This window comes from Armigeres subalbatus, chromosome 1 (genome assembly GCF_024139115.2).
Source record: "Armigeres subalbatus isolate Guangzhou_Male chromosome 1, GZ_Asu_2, whole genome shotgun sequence".
Lineage (NCBI taxonomy): Eukaryota > Metazoa > Arthropoda > Insecta > Diptera > Culicidae > Armigeres > Armigeres subalbatus.
This window is the reverse complement of record NC_085139.1, coordinates 38,110,377-38,130,802: the sequence shown is the minus strand read 5'-3', so window position 1 is coordinate 38,130,802 and position 20,426 is coordinate 38,110,377. Positions and strand designations below refer to the sequence as shown.

The 20,426-nt window shown below is 39.4% G+C and overlaps 1 protein-coding gene across 1 annotated transcript in view; it reads right to left on the bottom strand.

Moving 5' to 3' along the window:
* Positions 1 to 14,568: 14,568 nt before the first annotated feature.
* LOC134224508 (peripheral plasma membrane protein CASK-like) overlaps positions 14,569 to 20,426 on the bottom strand; it is a 666,907-nt gene continuing 661,049 nt past the window's right edge. Inside the window, exon 13 of the mRNA XM_062703958.1 lies at positions 14,569 to 14,676. Coding sequence (XP_062559942.1) covers positions 14,671 to 14,676 — 6 coding nt within the window. The 3' untranslated portion in view covers positions 14,569 to 14,670. The remainder of the gene's footprint in view (positions 14,677 to 20,426) is intronic.

The window sequence follows — 20,426 nt, the reverse complement described above, 5'->3', positions numbered from 1 at the left end:
TTATTTGTGATACAAAGCATATTATCAAACCGGATACAAACTTTCGATTGTCCTACGGCATGTAGAGCAAACTAACGAAAATGATAATGTGTTTGGAAAACAAACTTTTTGAGTTGGCACAATAATTATTTAGGCAGGAATGGTTTGTTTAGCACGAGTTCTATTTTACCACAAGAGATGAACGAAGATGAATTTTTGGAACACGTTGTTCACACACATTTTAAAGATTGTAATTTTCATCATATTGGGTAATATCTTCATTATTCAGCATTCGTACCAGAATCACTCAACATAAACATGGAACAGACAATAATAATTTGGACAGAAAGTTCTAGGCAAAAATCCAGTTTTTAATTCCAAAAATTTCGTTTTACTCGCGTTACTCCTTTAGAGACAAAACAAAAATTCTTTTTCCGAAATTTTGTCAATTTTTATAAAAGACTAGTCGACCCGGCAGACGTTGTCCTGTATAGTAGGCGGAAATGCGCGTTGTGAACTGCCCATGCGAAATTTGAATACGAATCTAAATTTTATTTTTTCACGATTTACTCAACCTTACTCATGATTTTAGCATGAGGAAATAATATATAAACCCGTCGGAAACTATAATTAACGTAATTGCTGAAGGAATGAAGAAAATCCATCTAGCCGTTTTCGAGTTATGCGGATACGAACACAGACCATTTCATTTTTATATATAAGAGATAACACAAAGAACTTTTTTCATGCGAGCTACACAGGAAGATAATCTGAAATGTGGACATAATTTACAGTGCTCCAAAACAAATTCAGATTAAACCAATAAAAACTGACTTCCACCGACCACGAACATATGTTTTTGATGTCAGCTAAATGTCATGCGACCTGAATCCACTCCACGCCATATTCGTGCGAAATTTACGGAAGGTATTGTTGTTCAGTTCTATGTAAGTGAAGTATTGTTTGAATTCGTTTTTTATTATCTTGTATAGATACCCGAGCAAAGGTAGATAACTGAAATGATATCAAACTGATAACAGGATTAGTTATCCTTATTATCATCTTGATATTTAGTTATCAATCATGTGATTAACTGATAACTGAATAATAACAAAATGTATTATCAATACAAATTTGGTATTTTCTTCTAAATTTCGCGTCGTTCAGACATGGGGCTAAGCATTCTATTCTTTCAAATATATTGTACAGCGCATAAAAAAATCTACTCATCCGCTTATTTTTCGACGCAACCAAAAATAAGCGCCAGATAGGCGCCTAAGAAAAATATACCTGTAGCAAAAAAGCTACTTTGATAATTTTGAAGATTTGACCGCCACGCGGTGGTTTGTAGCGATGAATGCCAGATCTGTAGAAGCCTTGAAAAAATGATAATGAAAGATGTCAACAAGGCACAATACTTCTGCTAAATGTACCCGGCCAAGCTATGAATAGTGTGTCAAGAGCTGTTTCCAAACACTGAACTGAAATTATCGTCTAAGCAGACTGTGATTTTCCTCGTTACTAACGATATCTACTGTTTTGTTTATTTCTCTGTCAACATAGGAATTTCCACAAAAATTGAAATTTTCCTATCTGTTTTATACTCTGCTTATTAACTTTACTTTCATTTCAGGTGTTGTTGAATGGTGAAATATGTATCTGAGAACCAAGCGTTGTAGTTTGATAAGTACTTAAAATAGCCTTGCAGCTCCCGGAACATATGATCCAAGGGCTCATTCAGGAACGGTGAATAGTATTGACTAACCGCAATATAATTCGTTTTGGGATTCACAGTGCTTATGTATATGGGGAAGCGGAAAATTTAACTGGAAGTGTCGGATAATCAAGAAATTTCAACGTTCTGGTGTGTTGTGGAGAAAACAATTATGCTCGCACTTTAGTCGATTTATTAATGTGCTCAACCAAAGAGTAATTGCTTAACTGCTGACAGTTTAAACCTAACGAGCAAGATCATCTGCAGTCAAACCTCCAATAGTCGATGTTGAAAGGACGGTCGACTCATGGGAATATCGAAATGTGAAATAGAAAATCCGTTGGAAGGTGTTTGAATGGACCATCACAGTAGCCCAAAAAATATGTTTAATTAGTCGACCCGGCTGACATTGTAAGCGAAAATGCGCGTTGTGGACTAGGAAAGTCATACGAAATGGGCATGGCCCCGGGCTCTCACATAACCTTATGTACCAAAATCATCCTTTTTCGTACATTTCGGGGCCCCGAAAACTGTCCGGTCCTGGATCATCTAGGGTAACCGTACCCTTAGTGGAGGTAGCACCAATAGTGGAGGTAGTGGGGTTTTATTGAGATTTATAATATTTATATAGTTTACGATGGTGTCAGTTGATGCGTCGTGCTGATTTTCCTTAAGAAAATTGACTCCCTTGCACCTATAGTGGTGCAACTGTACCAATAGTGGCGAGTCTCATAAGAAACCAATGGATAGCACCACTATAGGAACCAAAATTAATGTTTACCGCCACTAAAGGAACAGTGTACCCATAGTGGTGCAAGCAATATTTGGTAATTGTTGATGTTAAATGACATCTATCTCATTTTTATTAGCAAATTTATTAGTTTATCTATTGACTAAGATATTAAAGCAGTAAATTTCCCATAATTATCAATTTTTAAAAAATATTTTCTTTTGTGGATCTACTAATATCTCCACTATTGGTACCGTTACCCTACCGAATAGCAACATTTTTTCACGGAATAATTCTTCCTGGGATCAGCAGTGTTTATGTTTATATATGCATATGAAAACATGAAACATTTCACTGTGAAATGCAAGGCTAGGGTTTAGTTTGAATAAAACCTATAAACGAAATCGAATGACAGCATGGTGCTGCTAGCAACCTAATGATTGATAATATAAGAGAGAAAAACTAACCTAAGCCTATTATTTAATTGGTCACAACTGAAAACAAAATGTATTCAATAAAAGGACGATGAACCGTATTTATCCTAATTGATTGCTGGTTCGCAATTTTAAATGAAATTCATTTCGGTTATCATTTTTGCTATGTTGACTTGTAATTCAACCAGAATGATAACAATTCTAGTTATCAATACAACTGGATAATTAGGTTTGTTATTAATAAGCTATTCTGCTTTGCACTCTGTCCAGCCGACTGTTATTTACATAAGTGGTTATGGTATCCTGATTTGATTATAAATAGTCTTCAGTAAATGCAAGATCGTCGAAAGCGTAATGCTCTTCTCTCCTGCTCCTCAAGAAAGCGTAATTGGGTGAGTGCCTAGAGACGACGCCGTACAATCATTCGATTCGAGTTCGAATCCCAGTGAATGCCAATATTTTTTTCAATGCGTAACGAAGTCGGCAAAGAAGATTTAAGTATTTTGGTCGATAAAACAGTGATGGCTGATAACTAAATATTAACTAAATTAGTTATTTGAGTGAATAACATGTATAACAAAATGTGTTATCAATTTGGTATCAGTGATAACTAAATTTGTTTTCATTTAGTTATTTCAGGAGCAAAATTCTGGTATCATTTTTGTTATGTTGGCTGTTAATTCAGCCAACATGATAACAAATTCAGTTATCAAAATGTCTGATAACCGGATAATAGAATTTTTTATCAATAAGTTATTCATTTTTGCTCGGGTAGTAGCACACAATAAATATCTAAATATCTCAATCCCAGCAACGTATGATAAGGTGTACAATTTCTGAACAATGTTTAACTAAGACAATGTACCAAATGCTGCTTATTATAAACTAGTTGACCCGACAGACGTTGACCTGATAGAAGGCGAAAATGTGCATTGGACCAGTGAGAAATTTTCATGCGAATTTTTATTTTAGTTTTTCATGATTTAAGTAAAGTTGAGTTACTGGTAATTTTCTCATGAGGAAATATTATATAAACCCGTCGGAAACTATAACGAAAGTATCTGCTTAAGGTGAATCGCGATGGAATCTAATTTCAAATCTACATAGCACGATCATAGCACATGACTACAAAAGCAAACGACAGGCAACAGCGAAAAGCAGTTTTTTCACCATTGCTCACATCAAATATACTAGCGGCACTGTTCCGTTTTCCATCTCAATGAACTCAAGACAAAATTTTCAAAACGACTTATCTGCTTTTGTAAGCAAAGATTCAAACGACGATTTGACGAATCTGATAGCTCTCCCACGCAAACCAACACCATCATTAGGTAGGTGAAGGATTCCGCTACCTGTTGATGGTGTTGGTTTGCGTGGGAGAACTATCAGATTCGTCAAATCGTCGTTTGAATCTTTGTTTACAAAAGCAGATAAGTCGTTTTGAAAATTTTGTCTTGAACTCATCTCATCGCAATACGGAGAAATACAACACCGATCTTGTTGCTTCTTTTTGCCAACATGCGTACTCACTGCTAAAAAAAATCACAAAAATAAAAACAAATCAAATTTCTTTTCATTGTTTTGTTTTTGATGGGATAGAAATGGGAGCTTTGAGATGAAGTGCTGAACCGTTCCCCTATATTAACAATATGATTTACTCTCGTGACGTTTTGGCGACTCACAATGTGGCGCCACCCGTGGCCAAAGGGTCGATACACGTTTAAACTAAACTTCGCAAAATATGAGAATCGTTATTCACACATACACTTCAAAATGTCATCATAAAAAGAATAGAGATATCCGATTTTTTGTGTACTTAATCTATCAAAGTTAATCGAGTGTCAACAGAAAATAAAATGTATAGTTGATATGTGGTAGATAAAATTTATAATAAACTTGCCTTGCTTTCGTGATTATTTTTAAAGGCTCTCATAGATGTGTAAAATTTATCCGCAGTACTTATTTTTCGTTGCGACTAAAAATAAGCGGATGAGTAAATTTTTCTATGAGCGGTACAATAGTTGTCAATCGTTTGTTTGATTGCAGCGTGGCACGTTAACATTCTCCATTCATTAATCGCATTGTACTCGCTCTCTGTTATCCAACCCGCAGACAGACGTTCAAGCTCGACTCATTAACTTCACTAGTTTACTCTCCAGATTAGACAATGTTTTCAAGATAATAAACCCATATGTCAAGACATGTTATAATATTGAGTAAGTGATATGTTCCTAATGATCATAAAGATCGATCACGAAAAGCGCCGCAACTTAGTTTACGCTCTGTGTTTGGAAAGGAAATCCTAATAAAAGATGTGAGCAAAGGCCAATTCACTATTGCATTATCACGAAAAATTCAACGAATTTTATTGGATAATAGGTATTGTAAGAAAAGTGTCACATGTAAACATAATAAATTAAAACAAGCATAAAATATTCGCTTTCCTAATGCATCAGTAATTGTCTGAGCACAGAGATGTAAAATTAAATGATTAAAATAAGAACAAATCACTGGTTACAAAAACTTACAAGGACAGATAAATCAATCCAAAACATGAGTTCCAAAAACCTACTGAAGAGAACATCGCAACAAAATTTACCCAAAATTTGAGTAGTTTTTCCTGTCCTTGATTCTGATAGAACGAGGACAAGATGCAAGAACCTCACTGGGGTAGTTCGGCCCAATAACCCAATTTTGAGTAAATTTAATATTTTCAATTTTAAGTGTATCAAAGTTTTCTTTTGGGTAAATTAAACTTAGCTTTCAGTAATTTTTTTACATGTGATTCAAGGCAAACTAACTAGTGCTAGAAAAGTAATTTTATTTAAAATTGGGTTATTGGCCTAAAGTACGGTTTTGACTGAAGACAACCCACTTTCGGGTAGCTTTGGTTTTCCGTGTAGCGAAAGACTCAATACTTATGCAATCTTTAAACGACCAGCTTAGCAAGTATTTTACATCCAAATTACTTGATTTTTAAAACATGGATAATTTCACCCACATAAATAAATAGTTCTTTTTACTTTCCCAAAATGGGTAAATCTCCCAGCAGAAGGAAAGAGATAGCAAACAAAAGTACCCATCAATGGGTAAACATTGGCATTTGCACACATCTTTTATTAGGATTGGCTTTCCAAACACAGAACGCAAACTAAGTTGCGGCGCTTTTCATGATCGATCTTCATAACTATTGGGAACATATCACTTACTCAATATTATAACATGTCTTGACATATTGTTTTATTACCTTGAAAACATTGGATTGTCTAATCTGGAGAGTAAACTGTGCAATTAAGAGCAAAAACTTACGCGTTCAGCACTGTTGTACCATCAGATTCATAGTTCTACCATTCTTAATGTATGACAGACTCACTTGGGCTGGACATATTACCCGAATGTCGAAGAACATTCATTTATTTGGAAGATTTCGTATTGCTGCTGGCATTTCAACAATACTTGATCTAATTACTATTGAAAGGGGAAGCACTATATATTTTGCAGCTAACATGTATGTATATGGGGAAAATCATAAAATTTTAAAATAGGGCGTATTCAAAATTTCACCGATGAAAGATTTTAAAACACCCCGTAACCTTTTCCTGGTGCTCTAAGCTTTCTTTTCGTGAGAAAACCACGGAGGTTCATGAAAGTGCGATAATATTCGCTTCTGGGGGCACCGTGGGTCATTTGGTCGAAAGGGTCATTTGGCTGAAATGGTTGTTTGGCCGAACAGGTCATTTTGCCGAATAGTTCATTTGAAAAGTGAGAAATTATGAATGAGAAGAGAGACGTCTCACTTCTCACTCTTCATTTTCCTCTTCTCACTATAAAAGTGAGTAGTGAGATTGTTTCGGCCTAACGACGCTTCCCCGGCAAAAAACGATATTATACTTTTGGGAAGTATCGGCCTAAAAATATACACTTTTATTCACATATCGAATTGGTGTTCATGCATTTTCGCTATTCCTATTGATTTTTTATTTGAACTGCCTTGATTTTGTTGATTTGAGAGCATTTAGTTCAGATTACGAGCTTGTGACATGTCTTTGTGTTCTCTTTATGCCATGTCAATAACATGTTTTTCTCAGACCTGTGCGCCGTCGCCGGTGCCAACGAATTTATCCAGTATCACAAATTTTTATTTTGAAATCAATTTTCAAATATGATTGACAAAGCCAATTGGTATATTTCCTTGGTGGGCAGGTACAAAACGACTTGGCGAGCGTGGGGCGCATTCGAGTATGGGGAGATGCGACCTTGAACCGTGTCTTGTGGCGTCAAATTGTTGATTCAGTGATATCTGTAACTAAATCAATCAATAAATAAAATTTCCTTTCTAAATTCCTCCAGTTATTCCTCTGAAAAGTTTTCTTTAAAAAACCTTAGAAAATTACTTTAGGAATTCTTCCGGAAATTTCTTACGAAATTTCTCCAAAAAACCATTTCTAAAATTAGAAAAGCTTTGATCACCGCGTGACTTTATCCAAAATAATTTCTTGGCTTTTTTCGGTGATAATTATACTACTCAAAGCGAAAGGGAATAGATGAAAGAATTGAAGATACAGATTTGATTGACACCGCAAGCGAGCGGCAAGTGTGAAATGGATAGAAACTGAAGATTAGCAGAGGGCCATATGAAAGAACAAGCATTATTGAAATCGCTGTTATTCTGCCTAACGTCCACCCAGGAACGGCTTGGATAGTGACGTGGTGATCACTGTACGATACATGCATACGAAAAAAATGTTTCAGGAATTCAAACGAAAATTTTGTTTGGAATTCCTTCGGAGACCCCTTAAGGAATTCCTTCGGAAGTTCATTTAGCAATTCTTCCGGAAATTTCTCAAGAAATCCCATTGAGGAAATTTCTTTGAGAAATCCTTCGGATATTCCTCCTTATGAAATTTCTTTGGCAATTATTCCATTATTATTTATTATTATTTATTTATTCAGACTAAGGCCGAAGTGGCCTGTGCGGTATGTAAGAGTCTTCTCCATTCGGCTCGGTCCATGGCAACACGTCGCCAGCCACGCAGTCTACGGAGGGTCCGCAAGTCATCTTCCACCTGATCGATCCACCTTGCCCGCTGCGCACCTCGCCTTCTTGTGCCCGTCGGATCGTTGTCGAGAACCATTTTCACCGGGTTATTGTCCGACATTCTGGCTACGTGCCCGGCCCACCGCAGTCGTCCGATTTTCGCGGTGTGAACGATGGATGGTTCTCCCAACAGCTGATGCAACTCGTGGTTCATTCGCCTCCTCCATGTACCGTCCGCCATCTGCACCCCACCATAGATGGTACGCAGCACTTTCCTTTCGAAAACTCCGAGTGCGCGTTGGTCCTCCACGAGCATCGTCCAGGTCTCGTGTCCGTAGAGGACTACCGGTCTAATGAGCGTTTTGTAGATGGTCAGTTTGGTACGGCGGCGAACTCTATTCGATCGAAGCGTCTTGCGGAGTCCAAAGTATGCACGATTTCCAGCCACTATACGCCTCCGAATTTCTCTGCTGGTATCATTTTCGGCAGTCACCAGTGAGCCCAAGTACACAAATTCTTCTACCACCTCGATTTCATCACCACCGATGCCAACTCGCGGTGGGTGGCTCACATTGTCTTCTCTTGAACCTCTTCCTATCATGTACTTCGTCTTCGACGTGTTGATGACTAGTCCAATCCGCTTGGCTTCCTCTTCAGTCTGATGTAGGCTTCCTCCATCTTCTCAAAGTTACGTGCCATAATATCTATGTCGTCGGCGAAGCCAAATAGCTGGACGGACTTATTGAAAATTGTGCCACTCGTGTTAATCCCTGCTCTTCGTATTACCCTTCCAAAGCGATGTTGAATAGCAGACACGAAAGACCATCACCTTGCCGTAACCCTCTGCGGGTTTCGAAGGGACTCGAGAATGCCCCTGAAACTCGAACTACGCACATCACCCGATCCATCGTCGCTTTGATCAACCGTGTCAGTTTATCCGGAAATCCGTTTTCGTGCATTAGCTGCCATAGCTGGTCCCGATCGATTGTATCATATGCGGCTTTGAAGTCGATGAATAGATGATGTGTGGGCACGTTGTATTCGCGGCACTTCTGCAGTACTTGGCGAATGGCGAACACCTGGTCCGTGGTGGAGCGTTCGCCCATAAAACCCGCCTGGTACTGCCCCACGAACTCCCTTGCAATTGGTGCTAGTCGACGGCATAAAATATTTGGGGGCAGCAGGGACTTTGTCCAAGGGCTTGACGATCCCTCCCCAGGCCATCTGCGAGTTGTGGCGCCTGCCTAGGATGTGGTGGGGTTTGACAGTGGGCCCTGTTAAACCTCTATAAAAAGCTGCATGTATCCGCAAGTAGGCTCCGCCAAAGCGACCGTGTGCCGCTCAAAGCGCACAAGCCCAAGTCCTGGTGTTAGGTGGGACGCTAAACAGCCCTGACACGATGGGCCTCCGGCGAGATAGGAGGTTTGCGCAGGCCCAATAAGCCGCCTGGAAAACCAATAATTACGAACAATATAAGAGATAATGCGACTCGATATAATCGGCAAAGACCTAGGCGACGAATAAAGGATCACGATTGGAAGCTTGGAACATGGAACTGCAAGTCGCTAGGTTTCGCAGGTTGCGACAGGATGATCTACGATGAATTACATCCCCGCAACTTCGACGTCGTGGCGCTGCAGGAGATTTGCTGGACAGGACAGAAGGTGTGGAAAAGCGGGCATCGGGCGGCTACCTTCTACCAAAGCTGTGGCACCACCAACGAGCTGGGAACCGGCTTCATAGTGCTGGGAAAGATGCGCCAACGCGTGATTGGGTGGCAGCCAATCAACGCAAGGATGTGCAAGCTGAGGATTAAAGGCCGTTTCTTCAACTATAGCATCATCAACGTGCACTGCCCACACGAAGGGAGACCCGACGACGAGAAAGAAGCGTTCTACGCACAGCTGGAGCAGACATACGATGGATGCCCACTGCGGGACGTCAAAATCGTCATCGGTGACATGAACGCGCAGGTAGGAAGGGAGGAAATGTATAGACCGGTCATCGGACCGGATAGTCTGCACACCGTATCGAATGACAACGGCCAACGATGCATAAACTTCGCAGCCTCCCGCGGAATGGTAGTCCGAAGCACCTTCTTTCCCCGCAAAAATATCCACAAGGCCACATGGAGATCACCTAACCAAGAAACGGAAAACCAAATCGACCACGTTCTAATCGACGGTAAATTCTTCTCCGACATCACGAACGTCCGCACTTACCGCAGTGCGAATATTGAATCCGACCACTACCTCGTTGCAGTTTGCCTGCGCTCAAAACTCTCGACGGTGTACAACACGCGTCGAAGTCGGACGCCGCGGCTTAATATTGGGCGGCTACAAGACGGTAGACTAGCCCAAGAATACGCGCAGCAGCTGGAAGTGGCACTCCCAACGGAAGAGCAGCTAGGCGCAGCGTCTCTTGAAGATGGCTGGAGAGATATTCGATCCGCCATTGGTAGCACCGCAACCGCTGCACTTGGCACGGTGCCCCCGGATCGGAGAAACGACTGGTATGACGGCGAATGTGAGCAGTTAGTAGAAGAGAAGAATGCAGCATGGGCGACATTGCTGCAACACCGCACGAGAGCGAATGAGGCACGATATAAACAGGCGCGGAACAGACAAAACTCGATTTTCCGGAGGAAAAAGCGTCAGCAGGAAGATCGAGACCGTGAAGAGACGGAGCAACTGTACCGCACTAATAACACACGAAAGTTCTATGAGAAGTTGAACCGTTCACGTAAGGGCCACGTGCCACAGCCCGATATGTGTAAGGACATAAACGGGAACCTTCTTACGAACGAGCGTGAGGTGATCCAAAGGTGGCAGCAGCACTACGAAGAGCACCTGAATGGCGATGTGGCAGACGAAGATGGCGGTATGGTGATGGACCTAGGGAACGCGCGCAGGACATAATTCTACCGGCCCCGGATCTCCAGGAAATCCAGGAGGAGATTGGTCGGCTGAAGAACAACAAAGCCCCTGGGGTTGACCAATTACCAGGAGAGCTATTTAAACACGGTGGTGAGGCACTGGCTAGAGCGCTGCACTGGGTCATTACCAAGATTTGGGAGGAGGAAGTTTTGCCGCAGGAGTGGATGGAAGGTGTCGTGTGTCCCATCTACAAAAAGGGCGATAAGCTGGATTGTAGCAACTACCGCGCAATCACATTGCTGAACGCCGCCTACAAGGTACTCTCCCAAATTTTATGCCGGCAATTATTCCATGCATTCCTGAAATAAATTCATCCAGATATAAGGGATGTTTCGAAATATTCCTAAGGAATTTCTTCAGAACTTCTCTCAGCAATTCCTTTAAAATATGATCCGGGAATTCTTGCTGAACTTCCTGCAGGAATTCCTTCATGAGTTCTTTCCGAAATTTTTTCAGCAATAACTTCGGAATTTGTTTCTAGTTTTTATTGTGTACTTTTTTGGTTTTTTCTTCGAAAATTAAATTAGTAGCTCCATCGGAAACTCTTTCACCATCTAACTAATGCTCAAATGATTTCTTGGAAGAAATTCCAAAAAAATCTTGGAAATCTTAAATCTTGGAGGCTTTTCGAAGGAACTTTTTAAATCCCCGGAGAAACATCCGAAGAAATTTTTGGCGATTTTTTTATTATTGAAGAAAAAATCTTGAGGAGTTCTCAAATGAATTTAGGGTATTGTGCAGATATTTCCAAATAAATTTTCGAAGGCATTTTGAATGGATTATCGAAAATAATTCCCGTTGGAACTGCTTAAAGAGTTTTTGAAGGTATTTATAAAAGACTACCCAAAAGAATTCGTAAAGTAATTTCCGGAGGAATCCATAATGGATTTTTGGAAAGAATTTTTGAAGGAATTCTCTAAGGAATCAATGAAAAAATCTTTATAGAATTTCAGAGGAAATGCTTATTGATATTTCTTGTAATTCCTAGATTTCGCCAGGAATGTTTCCTAGTAATTGATTCGCATTTCCTCCAGAAATTCCTTTGCAGATTCGTCCATGAACTCCCTCGGAAATTGCCTCAAGGAGTTCTACAAAAATTCCTTCGGAAACGAATTCCAGAAAGTCTTTCGGATTCTTTTGAGCATTCTTTGGAATTTCCTTCAGGAATTAGTTCGGAATTTCTTTCACGCGTTCCTTCAGAAATTTGTTTACGAAAACCTTGGGAAAATCATTAGGGTATTCTTCCGAAAATTCCTTCAGAAAATCTTCTAAGAACTCTTTAAGAATTTCTTGCAAATTCTTGGACGAAATTTCCTTAACTCGACAGTCTTGAATTTCTCAAAAAATTCCTTTGGACATTCCATCAAAACTTCGTTCAGAAAATTCGAACAAGTTTTCTAAAAATTCTTTGCAAATTCCTTTTGAGTTCCTTCGGAAATTGTTTCAGAATTTTTCAAAATGTTCTCTAAAAACATCTTAAGAAATTCATTCACGAGTTACTTCGGAAATTACTTTAAGCTTTGGAAATTTGCTTAGTAATTTCTTCGAAAATTAATCTACGAATTCCATCGAAAGATTCTTTTAGGAATTCCTTCGGATTTTTTTTAGAAATTCCTCTATGTTCCTTGACAAATTTCCTAAAATTTCCATAGAAATTCTTTCAAAACTACCTTAAGCAATTTCTAGACAATTTCTCAGGGTAATCCTTTGAGAATTCCTCCAGTAAATTCTTTAGTAACTTTAGGAAGCTACCTACAGACACTGACAAAACTAGATCTGTACACATCGTTCATTCGTCCAGTCGCCCTGTACGGGCATGAAGCATATACGTTAAAAGATGCAGACTATCGAGCTATCGGAGTGTTCAATTGGGAAAATACTGTGCTCAATACTTGACGGTGTGGTGGAAATAGCCGCATGAATCAAGAGTTGTACTAAGTGTGTCAAAATGCAGCCTGATAAAATACGGCATATTACAGTGGGCTAGACATGTAGTGCGTATGCCACAAGAGGTGATCAGCAAAAGTCATGCTTAGCACAGAACCGCACTCACTGGCTGTGTGCAATCAAGGAAGATGCGCGTGCGGCCGGCGTGCAGTGAGACTGGCGACTAGCGGTCCAAGAGCGAGCGACCTGGAACAAAACATTATATTCGGTTTTGCTCCGTACAACACGTACACCCATCATAAGTATAGGTAACTTAAGGATGAAATTTTTAAACATTTCTCTCCGGAATTCCTTCACAACATACTCCATTTCGATTTTTTTTCGAAATTTTCCTAAAAGTTTCCTATTGATTTCATCGGGAATTCCTTCAGCACCCAAAGTTCTTACGGAAATTCCTTCAAAAATTTTCCGGATATACTTTCATAAACTCTTTTCGACATTATTTCAGGAATTCCCTAGGAAAGTTGTATAGAAAATTCTCTTAGGAATTCCATCGGAAACTAGTTCATTCTTTAATAATGTTTCGAATGAATTCCTGCAAGAATATTGTATGGTTTTACTAAAGGAATTTCCTAAAGAGAACCTGAATGGATTTTGAAAAGAATACCTACAAACTTATTTTTTTTTACTGAAATCTCAGCAAAATGTTAAACTTTTACCGAGATTCACACAGCCATGCCGCAGCAAACATGTTTTTGCTGAGATTCCCGTTAAAGTTGTTGAAAATCAGCAAATAATTTGCTGGAAAACAGCTTATAAACGTACTTTTATTGATAAAATTTGATTCATCAAAATTAGAGAATAACAAAATAGTGGTAATTTAAATAACATTAATTAGTATCGCCGGCAATTGACTGTTTGACTGGGTTTGAATCCAAAGGAAAATGAGAGAATCTTTCACTTATTCTTCTTCTTCTTCTTCAATCTCTCACTTATCATATCTTTTTCATTCACGCTGACCACCGCCGGGACAAAAGTGACCACCACGCCGTCGCCACCGAAATATGACCGGCGTACAGGTCTGGTTTTTCTAATCACTGTCAAAGGAAATGTCATCAAAATATCCAAATAACTTGTTGTCTCCACGGCTTATCATACGTTAAGCAAATCCCGATGAACTTTTTGGTTTAGTAAGCAACTTGCTAGGACAATGATTATTTATTATTACATTCTATTGAGAATAAATGATCTCATGGTTTTAAAATTATTTACAAACTTACAAAAATTAAACTTTTTCAATCTATTTATTTATCTATTTATCTAGAAAATTAGCTAACCTATCAATTCACATTTTGAAGATAATTTTCTGATTGAATCGTGGTAGTATATCATGTATCTGTACAACAAGTTGGTAGATTAGTGGAAGATAAGTGGAAGAACAGCTAAAATACATCATTTGGCGACTACAACATCCATAAAAAAACAAAAACAAAATCGTGCTAAAATGTATACGGAATGTGGAATTAATCCACCTGAGATTTGACATTATTTATTTCATTATTAGTTCTACCCAACAAACATTGGAGACGTGTGAGGCGCTTTCATATCCAAAAATAGTCTCTTCATCAAATCGGGTGGCATTGCCGATCACCGAAAAATCGCGTCATGCTGCACTGGCATATTGTTTTAACAAATTCAAATGATATTTAGAAAATTCGAATATCTTGCTTAACTTCATTACTATTCTATGGGCTTAATTGTTCCTCTTTTTGGAACATCACTTATTGATTTGTTTTCTTATCAGTTTTCTTTCAAGGTACTTACCATTAAATATGACCCATTTGAAGAAATTGTAGATATTCTCACACTATACATCGGTTATTCAATGTTGAGGAATGTTATTGTTGTACCCTACCTTACATTTACAGAGGATTCATCTGCTCGAAACATGTTCATACCTGAAAATAAATAAATGTTATATTCCATTAAATTATGTTATTTTGACATGTAGGATTTTCTTCTTCACTTAGGTTAATTTTATTCCCAAAAGCAAGGAGTTATTTTGTTTTTGAACGTCTTAGCTGAAAATGCAAAAAAAAATAATACCCACAAATGTATCTTCCGTTTATTTATACAGTCCCTTCCCGATTTTGGCAACACGACCGGATTTTAATGTTGCCAAAATGGGGATGTTGCCAAAAACGGGAAAAAAATTTTACACAAAATTTCCATTTTGTTTTTGTTTGCATGATTGAAGCTAAATACTTTGAATATGTACTACAAAATATGTGGAGTGTGTTTAAGTGATGCACGTGCATCATAATTGTCATTTTTGCGATATTATTCATAACTCGAAGATTGTAGCTCAAACAAAATTGAAACAAACTCAAGGATGGTAATCAAACAATAATGTAACTAATTAGCCAATTTCATAATACAAATAATAATAAACAATATTTGAAATTAACAATAGCGTCGGCCATGTCCTTACAAAAAAATGTAGTGGTAAAAAAACGTTTATATAGTAGTCCATTGAAGTGCTGACTTCAATCTGACATCTCATATAAATTTTAGTCCACCGAAAATGCTTGTTTTTATCATAATTCACTATATAAATCAAATAGCCAATTGACGGATACCAGACGACTAAATGTGCTACAAATTCCGGATTCTTATAAAATGGATTTTGATAGAGCCAAACTTACTTGTGGTCGGTGTGACTGAGAGTAAAGTTCTGTGCACAATTTTTGCTGACATTATGGAAAAAAAAGAACGCAAGGCATAAGACGTTCCATTGTTTTAGAAAATGGTAACGGAAACCTGCATTCTGCACATTGGTCAAGCGTAGTGCGAGTATGGGTTAACTACACTCGACTCACTAAAATCAAATCCCTTTGCACTAGTCGGTCTCCTAGCACTCAACCCAGGAATATTTCAGGCGACAATGATTGATCCATGAGCACTATGTGCACCTCGCACTACGAGTGATAGTGTTGCCAAGTGGAAGCTGGAGGACCATTTGCGGCATGCCACCTCTGACACTCGATAGTAGTCAACCTACTGGTGCTCACTGCAGGTCATCGTTCTCCATGCACTACTTTCTTTATTTTAACTTTGAAAAGATGGAAGAATCCTACATCAGACTAAAGAGGGAAGCAAAGTAGATCGGACTAGTGATTAAGACGTTGAAGACGAAGTAGGCTCAAGAGAAGTCAACGGCTATTCGACAAAATCAAGGTGGTTGAAGAATTCGTGTACTTGGGCTCACTTGACCTCCGAAAACGATATCAGCAGACAAATTCGGAGACGCAACGTGGCAGGAAAGCGTACATACTAGATCTGGACTATGCTTGTGGAGGACCAACGCGCACTTGGAGTAAAAATGGTTCTCTACAACGATCCGACAGGCACAAGAAGGCGAGGTGTGCAGCGATCAAGGTGGATCGATCAGGTGGAAGACGATTTACGGACCCTCCGTAGACTGCGTGACTGGTAACGTACAGCAGTGGACGGAGACGACTGTTATGTACCGTAGAGGCCACTCCGGCCTTAGGCTGAATAAATAATAATAAAACCACATGTGACGCATCACTCGTCTTTCGAAGCAGTTAGAATTACACCAGCGATCTCATGGGAACTTGACAGGAGCCACTTCTGATACTTCGCCATCACAAACAGAACACTCGAGAGCAGGCATTGGAAGTGTGAGTGAACATTGTGACCATTGATCTTTTGCAATCTATGCTACATCCATAGCCAATGAGTGAACTGCCTCACTCAGATAGATGCCAAACAACGAGTAGGGGTGATCGTTACTGTGATAAACAATTAGCAACACCGTTTAACAATCCAAGCCGTGGTGAGGTATCTATGTAAGCAACGATAAGACAGTCTAGAGAAAGTATCAACGCCTCCCATTCAGTGTACTAGAGTTACAGACTCATAGAGGTCTTCATTTTTAGAATGATTGAATGGCTTCTGCTATTAGCGCACCGGAACGACGCTCATTGTTGTGTTACTAAGTGATTCGCTTCACTCACTCGGCTTCCAGTGGTGAGCGTTGAAGATCATTGAACGGTGAATCATCGAACGTTCAATTTCAAAGATCTTAGGAAGCTCATAACTTGCCCCGCGGCAGAGCGTCAAGTAGGTTTAGATTAACCCGATTTTTTCTCATAATCCGATGTAAGTCAATGCCTGCTCGAGAGCCTTACGGTTGCATGTTACCAAACTCTTACCATTACTGGAATCAAAAGGCTCGTTATGCAATTGACACAATATTTTAACAATATTTTCGAGGTTGTTGCCAAAATCGGGAAAAAAATGTTGCCAAAATCGGGTGTTGCCAAAATCGGGGGTAGACAAAAACGGGTGTTGCCAAAATCGGGATGGGACTGTATTATTAGCTGTTTGTACCTGGCCTTGCACGGAGTTGCCAGGTTGATTTGGTTGTTGTTGATATAATTGTAAAATGATGAAACAGATTGGTCAACTTGATGATTGCGTTACTTATGTTTAACCAGATAAATAAGAATAAGGGCACAACCACAACATATAGGTTAGAGATCATCTAGTGATTGGAAGAAGGAAGATTTCACCATTGAATCCAATAATTCCGCAAAATAAAGAAGTGTAAAGGATAAGTTTAAGAATATCCTATGATTATAGAAGACAGATTGCGCTTTGGAATACATTAATTATGTAAGTCTTTTTTGGAGAAATATCATTTTCAGGGAAATTTTGAAAATTAGAAATGTTATTCTCGGTAAAATGTTATTTATATGCTATTTTCAAGAAGTTTTCCGTTTTGTGGAATTGGTTTACATTTTAAAGCTTTACATATTTGTAGGAAAGAACGGTCCAGAATGCACCCTCTAGCACCGGTGCACTGGTCCAAAAATATTCAACGGCGGCGTTCATCACAATTTTGGTCGGCGTGAATCGGCGTGGCAATTTTTTCATCATTTTTTTCATTTCTAAACATTTTTTTGATGTTTTCGTAATGTTTTTAAAACATTAACTAGTGATGGGCAAAATGGTTCAATTAGGTGAGCGGCTCTGAGCCAAGCATTCACTTGAACGAGCCATTTGAGCGGCTCGTTGACTCATTACAAAGTTTTTTTTTTGCGAATGAAGCATAAAAGCAAACTGTTTTATGATATCTGTGTTTTTATTGCTTGTTTAAAAATTCGTTAAGTCGTTAAGTTCGAAATTCGTTAAGTCAAAAGTTCGTCTAAATCCTTGTATATTTAGAATCAGACAACTGTGAGAAGGTATATGCTCTTAGCCCTCCGATTTCAGTCGGGTAGTTTTTTTTTCGTTCTTAACATCGTAACATCGAAATGCTTATCCCTGACAAGTGAGTTTCAGCGAAATTCTTGTTACCTTTGATAATTGCATTAATCGATGAATCATTTGAATCTAGAATCTTGCTGAGCTACTCATCAATTATTCGTAGTGATCAGCTCACTTCAATTCTATGACTGTCGCTATTTTTAGTTTTTAAATTATCTACAAATCTCCATCGCCCAATCAAGCCTGCAAGCAGTTCAAAACTGAACGAGGGAACCAGCTGTCGTTATTTTTGAGCCATTGATTCATTTTCACAGCGACCGTTCATTTGAGAGCCGCGGCTCAAAATTATAGAGCCGTGGTTCGTTCGCTCTTTCTCACGAACCGGCTCAAATGAACGGCTCGTGAGCGTTCGCCCATCTCTATTTGACTGTCTCGGGTGAGGAAATATTTCGAGCGGTTTGCGTCTCGGCTAAGCAAAGTGGTATACTGTTTCAGTGAGTGCAGTAATGGCTCCTGAAACTAGATAGCTCTTTTTCAACCATTTGCTCGATCCTGGGCAGGCGCCAAATTGATATCGCCATTTGAATCTGTGTACATAACCAGTAATTGTCCTTCAAGGTTTCTTGAAGGTAGAAATCCTTAAGCTCGTTCATTTTCGCTCGCACTAGAGGAAGAGAAGTATCGCGGTTTCCAAGTTCCGAACCATTTAAGGATTTCTACAAAGTGAAACGTGTTCCTTCAAAGTTTGCTGAAGGTAATAATTGAGAACAGTGGTAAAGTGAAGTGCTTGAAACAGAATCTTTGGTGTCTTCCAGATAGCTGCTTATTTCGGTCAGTGCGTCTGACAATTTTGCGATTCTCTCCATTTGCCGGAGCAGATATAGAGACAAAAAAAAGGTAATTTAAATTTACGATTAGAATCTTGTGTGTCCGCTAAGGCCCGCCTTCCGAGGTAGTCAAACGGAGGGGAGTGAAGTTCGTTTAGTTAGTCGAGCGAAACTCACCCGACAGTCGCCTAAAACTGTCGATAAGACCACCATTTCGCTACAACCCCCCTGGTGGTCAGGTGTCGAGAGCGCGGTTCCCGTACGTCACCAATTATCGTACGCTGAACCGAACCCGAACCAAGAATTAGCAGCTTTCTTTTAGTCCTCGCCCGGTGAATCGGAAAGGTACGTGAAGCCGGGTCGTAAGGGAAAGTGGGCTACTAGTTCGAGGGAATGGTTATTCCGGACGCTCTCGACGGTTTCAAATCGGAAGCCTTCCGTCCAGCCGCAACTCCCTCCGCACCTTTAGTTCGGCCATTTTGACACAAGCTCACGCCGCCATCGTGTGGAGCATCAAACGCCCACTGGAAGATTGCACCTCGGACTTCTATTCCTTTCTTGGTTTTGCGTTTTTTGTTGTGCTTAAGTGATTAGAAGGGTAACCAGGGCAAGGGATTTTAGGGTGGTTTTCCAGGATTCAGCGGGTGATTTTGAACATTCAGCCAGCAACCGTTCGAGGATTCCCCCTGAGGAATTGTCTCAAAAATAGTCGGGCAAGCCAACAAACTGGTGGTCTCTCGTACGCGAGAGTGGCGCTAAAGCCACCAAGGTTTAATTAATTCCCTCAGACGATTTGCGAACGGTTACAATTTTTACGGAAAGTTGTTCCAAAGTGCTACAGGAAACTGTTCAGAATATCTACGGAAAATTGTTCGGAATTTCTGTTGAGTATTCTTCGAAATTTACGCAGAAAATTCTTCAAAATATCCGCAAGAAACTCTAAAGAGTGTTTACGGCAAAATCTCTAGAATTTTCACGAGAAATTCTTGGGAATTTCAACGGAAAGTTCTTAAGAGTTTTCGCAAGAGATTTTTAAAGATGTGAATTTCAACAAAAATGCTTTGGATTTCTACGGAAAATGGTTTGGAATTTCCATAAAAAAATATTCGGAACACGAAAAAATCTTCGAAATTTGCATATCCACTAAATTTCTTCAAAACCTCCACGTATTTTTTTTTTGATTTTTGCAGACAATTTTTTGGAATGTGAATGGAACATTTTTCGAGAATTTCTTTGTACTGTCCATAATAAATTCTTAGGCAATTCCACGGAAAATTATTAAAAAGGGAAATAATTTAACGAGAAGCCATTTGGCCAGATAACAAGTCAAGCTGAAAGTCCTCTAGCCGAGAGTCATTTGGCTGAAACGATCATTAGATCAGAAACGGTTCAGCTGGAAATTCCATTTAGCCAAAGCGTTTGCCCTAACATGTCGTTTGGCCGAAATAATCGTTTGACTGAATAAGTCATCTGGCTGAAAATGCCGTTCGTCTGGAATGGTCGTTTGAGAGAAAGGGCTTTTTGGCTGAATATGTCATTTGCTAAACGGGTAATATGGTCGAAAATGTCGACCCATTTGGCTAAAT